The sequence below is a fragment of the Lampetra planeri genome, chromosome 38 (genome assembly GCF_965212315.1).
Source record: "Lampetra planeri chromosome 38, kcLamPlan1.2.h2, whole genome shotgun sequence".
NCBI lineage: Eukaryota > Metazoa > Chordata > Hyperoartia > Petromyzontiformes > Petromyzontidae > Lampetra > Lampetra planeri.
Genome location: NC_136144.1, coordinates 371,210 through 388,061, shown reverse-complemented (window position 1 = coordinate 388,061; position 16,852 = coordinate 371,210). Strand labels below are relative to the sequence as shown.

Here is a 16,852-nt window from a genome sequence, read left to right as displayed (position 1 = left end):
AAACGCCAATCCCTGGAAACAAACGCATGACCAAACTTGGCAAAGCCCTCAAAATAATGATGTAACGAGGATCATTACGAATATTCATTAAACATAGACCGAATAATAACCACGATATACTAAGACCGAGAGAATTCATACGAAATATCAAGAATAAATGTAACACACAGGACCACATAAATGTATTGCAAAAATCTCCTCAGCCACCTTTGTCTCCAACGGTCCGGCACAAACAGATGGCACCATAAATACTTTAGGGGGTTAGAAAGGGTCGCGAGGAGGGGTCGGGAGGCTGTCTGGTTTGTTTTTTTCAGTTTGTTGTTTTTTTTCCTCTCGCAAGAGACGCGCAGAGAGGAGAGAGGGTGTTCACGTTTTTGAGTTTAAGCACAAGCGCACATCACGAATGAGCAGTCTGGTTCGAGTCGCGCTCAGTCTCGGGACTCGCAAGGGAGCTGGGGCGCGTCGTGCCTCGAGGAGAGATGGGACGACGAGGGGCCGTTAGGGCAGAAGTCTGAGTTCAACCTGGGTCGAGGCTGGGTTTCAGCCGTGCTCCGGCTGGCGGAGCGTCGTGAGGGAGCAAACACCGATACCGACGGCCGGTGTCGTTTCTCGCAGAACGAAGTGGCGAGGTGTGGTTAAGTGCGAGTGAAGCTGGCAGCTGCACGAACAAAGGAAAGCACGGAGAAGAGAGAGTGACGAGTGACAACAAGCAATCAACCTGTAGAAAGGGCGGAAATCGCCAAGCGTCGACCAAGCGAGCATCGAAAAGGACGAACAGCAGCGGATGAGCAACAAGAGCCATCGTTCATCGCCAGAGCGCTCCAAGCCGGTGAGCGCGCACAGCCGCGTCGTCCAGAGCCCGAGCCAACACAGCCTGAAGTAAGGGCGGGTGTCCGTGTGAAGTTGGCAGCGATCAAGGAGAGAGAGAGCGCACGAGCAGCACGACCCGGGCGTCACCGAGCATCGTACCGACTCAACAATCATCCAGCAGTGGAGAAGACTGGAGCTGCCACCAAGAGAGAGAGAGAGCGCTATCGAATGCACCGTGTGTTTGATACACACACACACCGCCCAACACCCAGTGAGAACAGACAAGACGTCCAGCAGCGACGACGGAATCATCGTGCACCACGACGGCGAGCGTCGTACCGACGCCGCTCAATCTAGCAGTGGAGAGAAAGTGCACGAGCAGCACCAAGCCCGGGCGCTATCAAGCGCCAAACAACCAAGTTTCCTCAAGGAGCGTCGTGCCGACGCCACTCATCTAGCAGTAGAGAGAGAGAGCGCACGAGTGGCACCAAGCCCCCGGAACCGTCAAGCGCCAAGCAAGCAAGTTTCTTCAAGGAACATCGTGCCAACGCCGCTCAATCCAGCAGTGGAGAGAGGGAGCAGCACGGGCTCGCTGCGGCCACGCCCAAGCGAGAGGAACCTCTCTGGCTGCTGGATGTATCCTCCCCCACCCCACAAGCTCCGACACAGCGCCCTGCCTCTGCTTAAAATATTAATTTTACAAGGGGACAACGCACACACAACACGCACACGAATAAGACTTTCAAAAAGTTATCTTTGTGTTTCAAAAAGGGTTGCCATTTCAAGGTGGTGCGTTCAATATCAACTGATCGTGCAAAGCAGTTGCTGCCGTCGAGTTACATGAATAATAAATGTTTGAGTCATTTATTTTCGTTAATTGCATAATCTTGCCGATGAATCTATTGACGTATACTTTTGCCTTTGCATATTAGAATGTCATATGTTTGTTTAGAATTAAAATTGCTTAACACCAAGTGTTCGAGTGCTTCTTTCCCAGTCCATGCAAAACTGTCTTATTCATAAGAACTGTAACCTGCGATGAGATATGAATTTGGAGACCTAACATAACATAACATAAACACACTTAGATAATCAGTAAATGTTTAATCAAAGATAATCGTTTTATCTCGATTGATACAACTCTGGATAACGAAGCTAAGCCTAATTATCATAACTGCACACATTAACATAATCGCAAGTATCCGCATCAATTACTACGATTATCTCTGTGATTATCATAATCCACGCATATAATTACATACATTATCATAATTTATGCGATTTACGCATTTGTAAAAAAAATATTTATTTTATTATTTTTATAAAAATTTAATAATCCGGCATATACAACAATACTCTAGAAACGCATGTTTCTAAATGTGGAGGGGAAAAGCGGAGGACCCGGAGAAAAATCCACACGACCACAGGGAGAGAGAGACACACGCAAACTCCAAATATACAGCGGGCATCAGGATGGGGATTGAACCCACGACCTCCTGTATAGCAGGCAAGTTAGTTAACATCTCATAGCCACCGTGATGATAATGAGAGAGACATGAGACACGCAAACGTAAAATATACAGCAGGCATCAGAGTCGGAATCGAAGCCATGAGCTCCTGCATGGAGGGGGGGTTAACATCTCGCCACTGTGCGCTCCCTCATGCCTGGCGGTGTTGCACGCAGGAGCACCTGTTCTTCGTCATGGAGTACCTCAACGGCGGAGACCTCATGTTCCACATCCAGGAGAAGGGGCGCTTTGACCTGCCCCGAGCCACGTACGTCATCACCAAATCATCATCGGCATCATCAGCTTAATCATCATCACAATCATCATCACAATCATCATCATCATAATCATCACAATCATAATCACAATCATCATCAGCACAATCATCATCATAAGCAGCACAATCATCATCAGCACAATCATCATCATCATTCTAAACTCATGCCCAGTGGCAGCTGTCCCTGTGCATTAGTCTGCCAGTGGTGTGGGAAGATGATCAACTGCTTTGTGTCAACCCATGTGAGTATTTAGCAAATTTAGACCGTGACGCCGGCACAAGTTGGACTCATAGACTCACACAGTGACCCACAGACTCACACAAAGACCCATAGACTCGCACAGATACCCATAGACTTACACAGAGACCTACATGCTCACAGAGAACAATAGGCCTACACAGAGACTCATAGATTCATACAAAGATCCATAGACTCATATAGAGACCCGTAGACCTACACAGAAACCCATAGACTCACACGAAGACCCATATACTCACACATAGACCAATATACTCACACAGAGACTCGTAGACTGACATAGAGACCAGCACAGAGAGCCATAGAATCATGTGCCCTGCCGGTCTTCATAGGTGCTCGCTAACAGCATTTGCCCCAACAGTCTGTTAAGGCTACACGGGGGATCTTTGTATTTTCTTGTGCACCACTGCCAATGCGACAGAAGCAGCAGTGATAGCTCGGAAATGCTTCACCTGAGACGGCATCCAAACCCGGGAAACCAGAAGAGCAATCTTGGAAGTCGTTCTGACTTTTAATTTAACCGCTGTAAAATAAATTATCATATTATATATTTAAAACTAAAAACTAAACTTAAAACTATTTTTATTTTACCAGGTAAGGCCCCACAGAGCTATGTAGCTCTTTCTCAGAAGCGACTTGCCCACAGATGATAGCTCAAGGGAGTGGCTTATCACCACGTGGAAATGTATAGCAGTAGCCAAATACTCGTGGTGATGTTGATCCTCAACGTGGAGGGAAAAACCGGAGGACCCGAAGTAAAACCCACACAACCGCGGAGAGAGAGATATACAAACTTCAACTATACAACAGGTGTCACGGTCAGGATCGAGCCCACGACCTCTTCCCTACCAGGCGAGGTAGTTAACATCTCCTAGGCACCGTGATTATGATGAGAGAGAGGGACACGCAAACTCCAAATATACAGCAGGCGTCAGGGTCGGAATCTAACCCACGGCCTCCTGTATAGCAGGCGAACATCTCCTAGCCGCATGGTAGCTTTTAAAGAGTGCCTTCACTCGAGGAGCTAATCAACACGGGGACAGCATCGAGTGATTTATTTGGGAAGGGCGTTGCGAGTGCCCAGGAATGAGTGATGGTAACAGAGGCCACAAAGGAGTCACGAAAATGACTATTGGGGAGGGTCGGAGTTGTGGGGCGAGGGGAGGGAAGAGGAAGGGAATGTGAAATAGAGAAGGGGTGAGGCTGTGGGCAGTGTTGCGTCTACGGGCAGTATTGAGTCTACAGGCAAAGTTCAGTCTGTGGGCAGTGCTAAGTCTATGGGCAGTGTTGAGTTTATGGGCAGTGTTGAGTCTATGGGCAGTGCTGAGTCTATGTGCAGTGTTGAGTCTATGGGCAGTGCTGGGTCTATGGGCAGTGTTGAGTCTATAGGCAGTGTAGAGTCTATGGGCAGTGCTGAGTCTATGGGCAGTGCTGAGTCTATGTGCAGTATTGAGTCTATGGGCAGTGCTAAGTCTATGGGCAGTGTTGTCTATAGGCAGTGTAGAGTCTATGGGCTGTGTTATGTCTATGGGCAGTGTTGAGTCTATGGGCAGTGTTGAGTCTATAGGCAGTACTGAGTCTATGTGCAGTGCTGAGTCTATGGGCAGTGTTGAGTCTAGATGATGATGTGGGGAAAAGTAATGCAGAGCTCTAAAGACCCACGTCGGGTATTTGAAATGACAGCGGTGCAGTCAACGGGACTCCAGTGAAGTTGGAGGAGGAGGAGAGGCGAGGTGTGAGAATGAAAATGGGAGATTTAAAAATAACTCGAACGTAAGCGTTTGAATTTGTTGGCGTGGAGTGAGGGGAGAGGCAGGGAGACCAAGTAGAAGAAAATGACAGAGGTAGTGCAGGCCGAGTAAAGATCAGAGAATGAACCAGGAGTTTGGTGGCAGAAAGTTAAATGAGAGGGCGGATTATTCTCATTTTGAACAGATGGAAGTAAATATGCATGTTGAGCTCAATTGGAGGCGGCAGACATGAGCGTTAGCGGAGACGTGCATGGGGACATTTGAGGGATGTGTCAAAAGGGACATCGAGGTTGAGGTCAGAGAAAACCGGAATTAAGGACGAGCACAGGGAGGGAGATGGATGATGCTTTGGACGGAGTAAGAGAGTGATAGAAAGCAAAGTTCTGTTTAGGATTGTATGGCAGCCAGGAAGGCCGGAGGAGAAGCGAGAAAAGGTCGGGGGTGAGAGTGGAAATGGAGAACAATTAGAGGAAGAGGAAGAATAAGATTTGGGTTTTTGTCGTCAATGAAATAGTCAGGAAAGCAGGAGGAGTAGACAAATTTAAGAAAGTCCACATATCGATTAAGAAAGAATAGTGAAAGGGACCCTATGGAGTACCGATACTGAGAGGGGAGGGGATACGGAGTGGCTGGAGGAGACATAGGAAGTGCAAGAAGCAAGGTGACCTTTGAGCAAGAAGAGGCGGGGGGGTGCCAGAAATGTCGGGGTAGGAGAGAGCGGAGGAGAGAGTGGCGTGACCAACAGTGGCCGAAAGGCGGTGGACAGGTCGAGAAGAATGAGACTGGGGGAGAGAGAGGGGCATCAGAATGGGGTTTTCGAGATGGTTGTGGACATTGAGATGGGCTCTTATGGTGGAATGGAGAGGGGGTGATGGCCGGATTGGGATTGGATCGAGAGGGAATGTGAGTGTTGTTCAATCCGTCAGGATCTAGAGCAGTGGTTCTTCTTCTGAACCTGGGGTGCACCCACTCCCTGGGGGTGCGAGATGCCCTTTCTGGCAGTGTGAGACATGGTCAGATTTATTTTTAGAAGGTAAATCATCGACACACAAATTAAGCACAGGCCATGTAAGTACAACTCTTTTGTTTAATCAATCCCTATGTATTTATTAACATTTTTACGATTTAGAACCAAATGGGTGCAAGGCTGCAATACAGGTTAAGAACCACTGCTCTACATGGAATGTGAGTGTTGTTCAACCCGATGCTTGCTCGCTCGCTCGCTCAGACCTCACTGTGCTTCTGGAGAGAGAGGCCTTCCGTGCGGAGCGTTGATCTCCCACTCTCTCTCTCTTTCGCTGTCTCACAGATTCTATTCTGCTGAAATCATCTGTGGCCTTCAGTTCCTCCACTCCAAAGGCATCATCTACAGGTGGGCACCAACGCGAGCCATCAGGGACTTCTTCCTAGCTCAACCACCCATTCATCTATTCACTCACTCATTCACTCACTGTGTCACTCATCCCCTCATGCATTCATTCACTGACTCATTTTTCCGCTCATTAGACCAATCATTAATTTCCACATATTATTTGGGTCTTTCGGTAAAGTCACGTAGATAGCTTCAAAAAAAATAACAGTAGTTTTTTGTTATTTTGTCATTTTTTGGAACTTATCTACGTGACTTTACCAAAAAACCCAAGGAATCTGAATTCCTGCAGTCACGAAAGCTTTAAGTCATTAATTTACTCACTAATTCATTTACTGAAGCACACACTCACACACCCGCTCAAACAACCAATCACTCACTCGCCATTCATTCACTGACTCACCGCTTACTGAAATGCAAACATTACTTACTCACGAATTTGCTGGTAACATCTTCATAAACAGAGGATTGCAGAACTTGGGCATTGGTTAGTAGTGCTGGCTCCTCATCGAGTCGCTGCTTCTGCAGTGTTACAAGCTGACTTGATTAATGTCATAAACTCAGTGGCATACTCACTCACTCACTAAGTCACTCACTCACAAGTTACTCGCACACTTAGTCACCCACTCACTTAGTCATTCACTTCGTTACCCACCCACTCACTTAGTCACTCACTCACTAAGTCACTCACTCACTAAGTCATCCACTCAATTAGTCGCCCACTCATTAAGTCACCCACTATGTCACTCATTCACTAGCAAGCTTGCGATCGCTGTGAGCTGCTCACTCTTAACACTGAAGCCACTCGGTCAGATTGAGCTGTTTGTGTCATGATTATACGGAGACAAAGATCCCCTGTATAGCCTGCAGCAGGCTGTTGAGGCATTTGCTGTTAGCGAGCAGCTAGCTGTGTGCCATGCCGGCCTTCATGAAGCCGGCACCACACCCGCAGTGCTGAAGTTGACACACCGCACCGAGTACTCATTGTTAAGTTTTAGTCAACCTCGGGGAGGGCTCAGGACCCGGTTAAAATATTTGTCAACACTATTATTGGTCGTGAACAGGAGTTGAACCCGGCATATCGGGTTCGTAGCGCAGTGCGATAACCACTGCGCCACCGTTCCATCTACAAAGGCAGAGATCCCCCGAGAAGCCTTAATGGTTTTTTGGGACCAGCACGGTATACAAAGTGGTGAGTGGCCACCACCACGCCCGGCTGTCTTTGTTCCTCAGTGGCAATGTTTACGCACCACACTGGGTACTCTGATTAAGGCTGAATCGACCTAGGGGAGGCCCATGGCCGGTTTAGATAATATAATCGTCACCGGTTGCTGGGTTCGTAGCGCAGCGCGCTAACCGCTACACCATCGCTCCCCACACACGAACACACAACAACAGCCACCATTGACTACTAAGTGGCGGTGACGTCACCACCGTGCTTGTGCCAGGCAGGCTAGGTGCACTTTGAGGCCACGTAAAGTGTCGAAGGCTCGCTGTCAGGAGGTCAAGGGACAGACCCAGGTGCCATGGGTTGACTGACTGAGATGACTGACCGATGCAACACCTGTACACTCCACCGTGCCAACTTGCTGTGTTTTAGCCGCCCAGCGCTCCGCTCGTTGTTGTGAGCATTGCATCTCTGCTCTCCGCTGTTGATGGAGGGCAACTGCTTTCAAACAGCCTAGTAGCGTCCTTCACGAGCCTCCTCCATAGAGGACGATCTTGACACCGCTGGTACCACATCCTCCTGTACCACATCAGCCCATCTCTTCTTTAGCCCGTGTCGGGTCCATTTAGCCCCCTCTAACCGGCCGAACAGAAGCTGCTTGGTTATGCGGTGGCTGGGCATGCAGGCTACATGAGCCAGTCATCGCAGCCTTGCCTGCCAGACGAGCTTACCGATGATGGGAACTGTGTCCAGTGTAATGCAATGCAACACAACACAGAGAGTCCGTTAACACACAGTTAACGCATAGCCTGGTTGATTACGTTCTTCCAAAGATTAACCGACTCTCTCTGTTGCATTGCATTACACTTCGTAATTTTACTAAATTCGTTTTCTCAAGCTTCCTATTTCTCTTCTTGGTTCTTTCGGTAAAGTCACGTAGAAGGGAAATAATACAATAATAAAAATAAAACATAATAAAACAAAATTCTCACGACGTTTCGGCCACAATGCAAGCAGCCGTCCTCAGGTGAAGAACAGGGCTGTCGGAAAGACAGCGTCCGAATTAACACCACCAAGCTTGGTAGCGTATATTTAAGCTGGGTTAAAGGAGGAGAGCGCCTTGACAAATGAATTTACATATCAACAGAGTAATTTAGCATATTTATGGAAAATGCAGATATGGGATTAGTCACTACTTGTGGAATGTGTAGGTGGTGGGGAGGTCTCAAAGTCATATTATGCTCGTGTATTATGTAGGATTAGCAGTCATAAAGGGATAAAGTAGGATTAGCAGTAATAGAGGGAGGTAAATTTTAACAGTAAGGAGCTGCAGCAGCCAAACCACCACGTAAAAAAACTAAAATATAAACTACATCCAATATCATCAATACACTCAATATACTCTGCAATAAGCTGAGCTTATTGGAGAGTATATTGATTTCGGACGTAAACAACAAGGGACATCTGAAAATCCGAGATATTTCATTTTAAGTCCCCCAAATATCGATTTTAATTGCCCCATAAACATGTATGTACCTGGTGTCATTCAGAAACCGTTTAAACTATAAGATTGCGGGTGTTTTCATTTGATAGAGTATTAAACAGCAAATACAATTAAAGCGAGAACCATTCTATATTTTATTGTTTTTGAGATATTTCGGATTCAAGCGGTTTTGAACGAAAAAAATCTGCTTTGTATGATGTTACAATCTGAATAATTCTAAAACGGTATTAAGTACATTAATTTTTGTTCTTTCTAATAAAGAACATACTCTTTAAATTGAGCAGTTTCCGATGTGTCTGTCTTTAAATATTAGAAGTTGAATGAAGTCCTCAACAATACAAATGTTTAGAGTAGTTCATCTTCTTGGTTCTTTCGGTAAAGTCACATAGAAGGGAAATAATAAAATAATAAAAATAAAACATATTATTTAACTTTACCGAAAGAACTAAGAAGATGAATCCCTGCAGTCACGAAAGCTTTAAATCGAAATTTAGAGTAGTTGTTAGTGTCTGATCGAAGATAAAAATGGTAAACAAAAAAAGACAGGCTTCATGAACTCGTTTATTTACAACGCTATTTTTCCCATAACACGGCATTCTTCAGGAAAGCAACCACTAGCACCGCCGTGTTATAGGAGAACAGACAGACAGACCGTGCGTGTGGTTTAATGAACCCCGGGGGAAGGGCGGGAACGATCGGCGGAGCCGGGGCCTCGACCTCGCCGTGGCATCGCTCAGCAACGGTCGGTGAGCAGGAGACCCTCATCCAGCAGTGAATCAACCCTAGCCACTGCTGTCTGTCCCACGCTCGCCCCCCCCCCCCCCCGATGTCGCCCCCCCCCCCACCACCCGGCCCACCGCTAGAGACCTGAAGCTGGATAACATCCTGCTGGACCGCGACGGCCACGTGAAGATCGCCGACTTTGGGATGTGCAAAGAGAATGTGAGCGCCGAGACGCTCGCCTCCACCTTCTGCGGCACGCCCGACTACATCGCGCCCGAGGTTCGGGGGGGTACGGGGGGCACACGGGGGCATGGGGGGCACGGGGGGCATGGAGGGCACAAGGGGGGCACGGGGGCATGGGGGGCACGGAGGGCACGGGGCGGGCACTGGGGGAACACGGGGGGCATTCGGGGGGCATTTGTGGGGCACGGGGGGCACTGGGGGCATGGGGGGCACACAGGGGGCACGGGGGCATGGGAGGCACTGCGGCACTGGGAGCGCATGGGGGGCACAGAGGCATGGGGGGCAGGGGTGGCATGGGGGCCATGGGGGCTACCGGGGGGGCACGGAGGGCACGGGGAGCACGCAGGGGGCATGGGGGTCACACGGGGGGCCTGGGGGGGGGGTGCACACGAGCCCTCTAAATGTGATGTTAATTCTAAATGTAAAGGGATAAACCGGAGGGTCCGGGGAAAAATGGACACGACCACGGGGAGAGAGACACGCAATCTCCAAATATACAGCAGATGTCAAGGTCAGGATCGAACTCACGATCTCCTGTACACCAGGCGAGGGAGATAACATCTACTAGCCACCGGTGCAAGCGAGAATGACTTTGATGCCATTGGCATGCAAGGGATGAGTGATCATGATGGAGGGGTCACATAGGGGTTAGGGAAGGGTATTAGAGGGCTCAGGAAGTGATGGAGGGGCGAGGAAAGAGGATGGGTGATGGAGGAGGTGGTTGAGGTTTTACGAGAGGAGCGAGAGGAGACTAAGGCTGGGGGACTGCTCTATATACAACGTGGTCACCACGGCCATTGTCATTGTTGACTTTCGTTGGGTTGAGCCACGTCGAATCTGGTCACGTTTGTGGTGTAAGGCCTTCCACCACTCTGCACGGCCAAACAATACATGCGTGTCACCGCTCACGCTCATACACGCGTGTCACCGCGCATGGTCATACATGCGTGTCACCACACATGCATGCACATACACGCATGTTACCACGCAAGCTCATACACGCGTGTCACCGCACACCCTCATACACGCGTGTTACCACGCAAGCTCATACACGCATGTCACCGCACACCCTCATACACGCGTGTTGCCACGCAAGCTCATACACGAGTGTCACCGTGTCCACAGATCCTACTGGGTCACCCATACGGGCGCTCGGTGGACTGGTGGGCCCTGGGGGTGCTGCTCTACGAGATGCTGGTGGGGCAGTCGCCCTTCTACGGCACCGACGAGGAGCAGCTGTTCGAGGCGATCCGCGTGCACACGCCGCACTACCCTCGCTGGCTCAGCGAGCCCTCCCGAGATATCCTCACGCAGGTGAGAGGGAGACAGAGATATTCACACAGGTGAGTGGGAGAGGTAGGGAGGGAGGGAGATCCTCACACAGGTGAGAGAGGTAGTCACCGTATTTAATAAATCTGCTCCAGTGTTTCACCCGCCACGCGAGCAGCATAAGACCGGCAACCTCCGGCTCGTTAAGTCCAGTGTGCCAGCACACATGGCTGATGATGTGATGTTGCTGATAATGCCGATGACGCTTATAGTGATGCCGACAATGATGATGCTGAGGATACTTCTGATGCTAATGATGATGCCGATGATGATTGTGCTGCAGCTGTTTGAAAGGGACCACTCTAAGCGGCTCGGGGTGGTGGGGTCCATAAGGATGCACGTGTTCTTCAAAACCATCGATTGGCAGGCGCTGGAGATGCGTCAGGTCATCCCTCCCTTCCGACCCAAAGTGGTACGTCCCACTTTCCACTGAGCCACACAAAGCCAAAAGTCCCCCATGTAGCCCACTCTGTATTTTTGGGCAAGTGCTGGTTAGTGGGTAAAGAACAACAACAACCGCCATTCGCCAATAAGTAGTGTGCCAGGCTAGGTGCACTTTGAGGCCACGTAAAGTGTTGAAAGCCCGCTAACAGGAGGTCACGGGATAGACCCAAGTACTATGGGTTGACTGACTGAGATGTTTGGCAGATGCACCACCTGTGCCCCATACTGTGGCAACTTGCTGTATTTTAGTCGCCCAGAACTCGTTGTTGTGAGCGTCGTTCCTCTGCCCTCTATTATTGCTGGAGGGCGACTGCCTCCAACTGCCCAGTAGCGTCCTTCATGAGCCTCCTCCATTGAGGCCAATCTTGACACCGCTGGCCTTACCTGGTTAAATAATAATATTTGAGTTTTTAGTTTATTTTTTACCAGCATTCCGTAAGTCCGCTCAGCTCCAGATATTCCTGCACCGCATCAGCTCAATTTCTTCTCCAGCCCATGTCGTGCCCATCTCGCCTCCTCTATGTGGCCAAACAGAAGCTCCTTGGGCATGCGGTGGTTGGGAATGCAGGCTGCATGACCCAGCCAACACAGCCTTGCCTTCTAGAGGAGCTCACTGATGTATTTATGTATGTTGAATTTCTTTTGCACCGTACGTAGACAACCATGCTAATCGGGGTGATTCAAGGATTTGTGAGCTCCTCACACAATCCATCCTGGTTAAACCCAGGGCGGATTGTAGGTAGCCCAGCCTGAATGTTTCTAACTGGTGCAGATGTTCAATTAGAGGGGTCCACGTTTTGCAAGCATAGATAAGGGAAGGCATGACTGTGGCCATAGAAGACCCGAAGATTCGTGTGAAGCGACATATCAGGTAGCTTCCACACAGCGTTGCGCAGCCGGTAAAAAGATAATGCTGCTCGACTGATTTAGTGTGAGACCTTTGCTGTCATAAGCATACTGCCCAAGTATGGTAAACCCTCCACTCCAAACCTGCTCCATCAGCTGATGGGGAGTTAAGGGGGTCGAGTGTTTGATGGCACAAAACACCCAGGCAGGTGCTTAGTTTTTGCTAGACACACACATGCGCGCACACACACACGTACACACACGTGCACATGAAAGCCACCAGTGGTCCCCGTGTGGCTGGGAGAGTCCCACTAGGTTCACAATTTCTGGTTGTAAACCCGGGATAAATCCATGGGGTTTTTGCAGAGGCCACTCTTGCGTGCCCGTGCGTGAGCGTGCATGTGTGTGCGCGTGTCTGCGCCCCTATGGGGAGCGGTAGTGCAGCGCTCATGGCCGGCACCAGTGAGTACCTGGTGCAGTGTGTAAACATCACCACTGGGGAGACAAAGGCGGCCGGGCGTGGTGCTGGCCACCCAACCCCCCATATGCCGTGCTGGCCTTCATAGGTGCTACTCGTTAACAGCACGTGCTGCAACAGTTTGTTAAGACTATATGGGGATCTTTGTATATTTTCATTTATATTAGTAGATGTCCGGTGGCACAGCGTTAAACGGCGCTGCCCTTCAAACCCGACGACTCGAGTTCGATTCCCGCTCTCGGCCAGAAATACCAGTGAGGATTATCTAAGCCTGTCTCCCTTAGATTGACTCAGCCTCAAATGAGTACCTGGTACTGTGTGTAGCAAACATCAGCACTGGGGAGACAAAGACGGCCGGGTGCGGTGCTGCCTACCCATCCCCTGGTGAGCCCGTGCCGGGTTCACGGCACTTTCCCCAATAGTCTGGTTAAGGCTACACGGGGGATCTTTGTCTTTGTTGTGTGCGCCCCACCCCACCGGGTTGGCCAGAGATCGGCCAACGACTGCAGCAACTTCGACCAGGAGTTCCTGAGCGAGAAGCCGCGTCTGTCCTTTGGCAACAAGGAGCTCATCAGCTCCATGGACCAGTCGGTGTTCCATGGATTCTCCTTCACCAGCCCCATGGTGGAGACGCTGGGGGAGAAATGACATCGCCAACCTGGTCGCTCGTCAGCATGCCAGGGCCGACGGGGGTTGGTGGATGGGGGCGGGGGTTTTTAGACGATGGCAACGATGGTAGTGATGATAGTGATGACTATGGTGGCGCGACGATGGTGGTGATGATAGTGATGACGATGGTGGCGACGATGGTGGTGACGATGGTGATGGCGGTGGTGACGATGGTGATGATGGTGGTGACGATGGTGGTGATGATGGTGGTGATGGTGGTGGTGACGATGGTGGTGATGATGATGGTGGTGGTGACGATGGTGGTGATGATGATGATGGTGATAATGGTGGTGATGGTGGTGGTGACGATGGTAGTGATGGTGGTGGTGACGATGGTGGTGATTACGATGGTGATGATGGTGGTGGCGATGGTGGTGGCAATGGTGATGATGATGGTGGAGACGGTGGTGACGATGGTGGCGTCGCGTGCATGTGACTCAATCCATAACCGGCGCTCACAATCACTCACTAACTCACTTAGACACCCACTCACTGACTTACTCCATAACTAACTCTCTCAATCACCCATTCATTCATCCACCTACTGACTGAGAACCCTTCATAACCGTCTCACTCAATCACTCACCAACTCACTCAGTCACCCGACCAACCTGCTCACTCAATCAGCCACTCACTTAGTCACCCACACAGTTATTCACCCAGCTACTCACTCACGAAACAGACTAGCCACTGACTCACCCACCCACTCACAGTCTATAGGGTCTGCGTGCTAGTCTATGGGGTCTCCATGCTAGTCTATGGGGTCTGCGTGCTCGTCTATGGGGTCTCCGTGCTCGTCTATGGGGTCTGCGTGCTAATCTATGGGGTCTTCATGCTAGTCTATGGTGAATCCGTGGTAGTCTATGGGGTCTCCATGCTAGTCTATGAGTCTGCGTGCTAGTCTATGGGGTATGCATGCTCGTCTATGGGGTCTGCGTGCTCGTCTATGGGGTCTGCGTGCTAGTCTATGGGGTCTGCATGCTCGTCTATGGGGTCTGCGTGCTCGTCTATGGGGTCTGCGTGCTAGTCTATGGGGTTTCCGTGCTCGTCTGTGGGGTCTGCGTGCTAATCTATGGGGTCTGCGTGCTCGTTTATGGGATCTGCGTGCTAATCTATGGGGTCTGCGTGCTCGTCTATGAGGTCTGCGTGCTTATCTATGGGGTCTGCGTGCTAGTCTATGAGACTCCGTGTGAACCTCAAGGACCCCGTGATGCCCATAGCATTCCTTACGTGCGGTGGGGCAAAGTGTGGGCACTCCCCCTGGTAGTGGAGGATGCCCTTCCGCCAGCAGGTGGCGTGTGAGCGGGGTGGTTGCAGCGCTTGCGCCTCTTTGTCCCGACCTCCGAAGGGGGCGCGGGGTCGTAGGGGAATTCGGTTTATGAGACGAGGGCTGTAGGTGGGGGCACCAGGCAGGTATACATGCGGGGCGAGCCGCCGCTCCGCATTCCCGTTGTGTTGTTTTGGTTTTCGGGAGGGGAGGGGGGGGGGCATCGGGATTCGTGGCGACACGATGGGGAGAACGCCGCCGCCAGCGATGGTAGCCGTGGAATTCGCTGCCACGCGGGAGCTCGAGCAGACTACCACGTCGCGAGAGGTGGCGGCGGCGGATTGGAGAGGCCTTCATCCAGCTGTGGATTGACCATGGCTTACGATTACTTCATCCAGCAGTGGATTGACCATGCCTGATGATAGTTATGATGATGCCTTCGTCCAGCAGTGGATTGACCATTGCTGATAACGATGAGTCCTTGCTCAATCCACTGCTGTAAGAATGCATCATGGTCTATCAACTGATGGATGTAGGAATCATAATTATCAGTCACGGTTTATCCACTGCTGAATGAAGGCCTCCCCATCCCATGTCGCTCATGCAGTGGAGTGGCCATGTGAAGCCACTCAGGATTTTTCAGAATATTTATTTAAACTGGAGGAATCCGATGAGCTATGAAGCTCTTCTTTTTACAAATGCCCAGCAGTCGCAAATGTCCATGCTAGTGCCAGGGCCAAGTCAGGCCACTCCACTGCTAGTGCCAGGGCCAGGTCCACGAGCAGGCGGCCTCGCAGCATCCCAGCGGCTTGGGCTTCAGTCCCAAGGCCAGGAGCAGCGCTGACTGAGTCGGGGCCGTGGCCAAGGCAAGGGTCGGGGAGGAGCGAGGCGGGGCCTGGGCCCTCGGATTTCATCTCCACGACAACCAGGAAACTCAGACGCCAGTGTTGTTGGGATTAGGTGGGTAGGTGACATCTCGCCACGGTGGCGAGGAAATGTTAACTACCTCGCCCGGTATACAGGGGGACGTGGGTTCGATCCCGACCCTGATGCCTGTGTATTTGGAGTTTGTGCGTCTCTCCCCCCGTGGTGGTCGCGTGGATTTTTCTCTGAATTCTCCAGGTTTTCCCTCCGCATTTATAAACATGCGTTTAGAGTATTGGGCTGCTATAAATGTCCACGTGATAATGATATGCTGTCACTTCGTTGGGCTATCAATCTGTGATAGCCAGGGTCGCTTCTGAAAAAAAGCTACATAGCTCATTGGGCCTTACCTGGTAAAATATAAATATGTTTTAGTTTAAATCGTTTATAGATTGAGCGTGTCTGGAGGGTCTGCTCTGTGTTGTGTTGAGGTGCTGGTGGTAGTGGTGGTGAGTTGGGTCGTTGAGTGCATGTCGTCGTGTTCTGTTAATAGCTGTTGCGTCGCGTGGTAGAGGCTGCCACATTGAGTTTGACAGAGAAACTGGTGCAGCGACGACTGTGGAGCGACAGGACCAACCTGCCTTCCTTGAGGTTCACGACCTCCGCTCTCTCTCTCTCTCTAGGAGTGCAGTGCGTCGGATTGCGCACGTTGCTCGAGGTTGCTGAGCCCGCATTCCTTCTGTGTTAATAAAATACCGCAGCCCAAGCGTTATTGTTTTGACGTCACTGCTTCAAACGGGAGCACGACCGAACTGGTCCTCGATCCCCCCTGCATCTCTTACCGTGTCTCAATGCCCAGGGGTCCCCTTGCGTATCCCAAACCCTACGGTACCATCGGTAGACTGCGGCGGATTTGGGCAAGGTCGCACAACACGGACGCAACGTACCTTTGAGGCGTCAGCAAGCAATGCACACCGACAAGGTCGTCGATCTCACCCAAGTCTTTTGACACCGTGGGGGAGACGAGCAGGAAGGTGGAAACTACTCCCAAAAAGAGTGGGTGTCCAGCAAGGGTTCTTGGAATGAGCGGACAGTCCCATGACGGTCGGACTATAGGCAGGGTTCACACTCAGGCGTATCAGATGCATTTAACATTTCAAACGAAGTGACACAAGGCTGTGTACTGACTTCACCACACAACTCACCAGCACCAGTGCTGACACCACACAGCTCACCAGCACTAACCACGCCACACAGCTCACCAGTACTAACCTCACCACACTGCTCACCAGCATCAGTACTAACCTCACCAAACAGCTCACCACCACCAGTACTAACGTCAC

General features: G+C 50.6%; 1 protein-coding gene across 1 annotated transcript in view; it reads left to right on the top strand.

Annotated features, from left to right (window-relative positions):
* LOC144731179 (protein kinase C delta type-like) overlaps positions 1-16,276 on the top strand; it is a 77,426-nt gene extending 61,150 nt beyond the window's left edge. The window contains exons 14-19 of the mRNA XM_078612144.1: positions 2,495-2,586; positions 5,915-5,977; positions 9,510-9,648; positions 10,738-10,926; positions 11,225-11,353; positions 13,199-16,276. Of these exons, the coding sequence (XP_078468270.1) occupies positions 2,495-2,586; positions 5,915-5,977; positions 9,510-9,648; positions 10,738-10,926; positions 11,225-11,353; positions 13,199-13,357 (771 nt within the window). The 3' untranslated portion in view covers positions 13,358-16,276. The remainder of the gene's footprint in view (positions 1-2,494; positions 2,587-5,914; positions 5,978-9,509; positions 9,649-10,737; positions 10,927-11,224; positions 11,354-13,198) is intronic.
* The last annotated feature ends 576 nt before the right edge of the window (positions 16,277-16,852 follow it).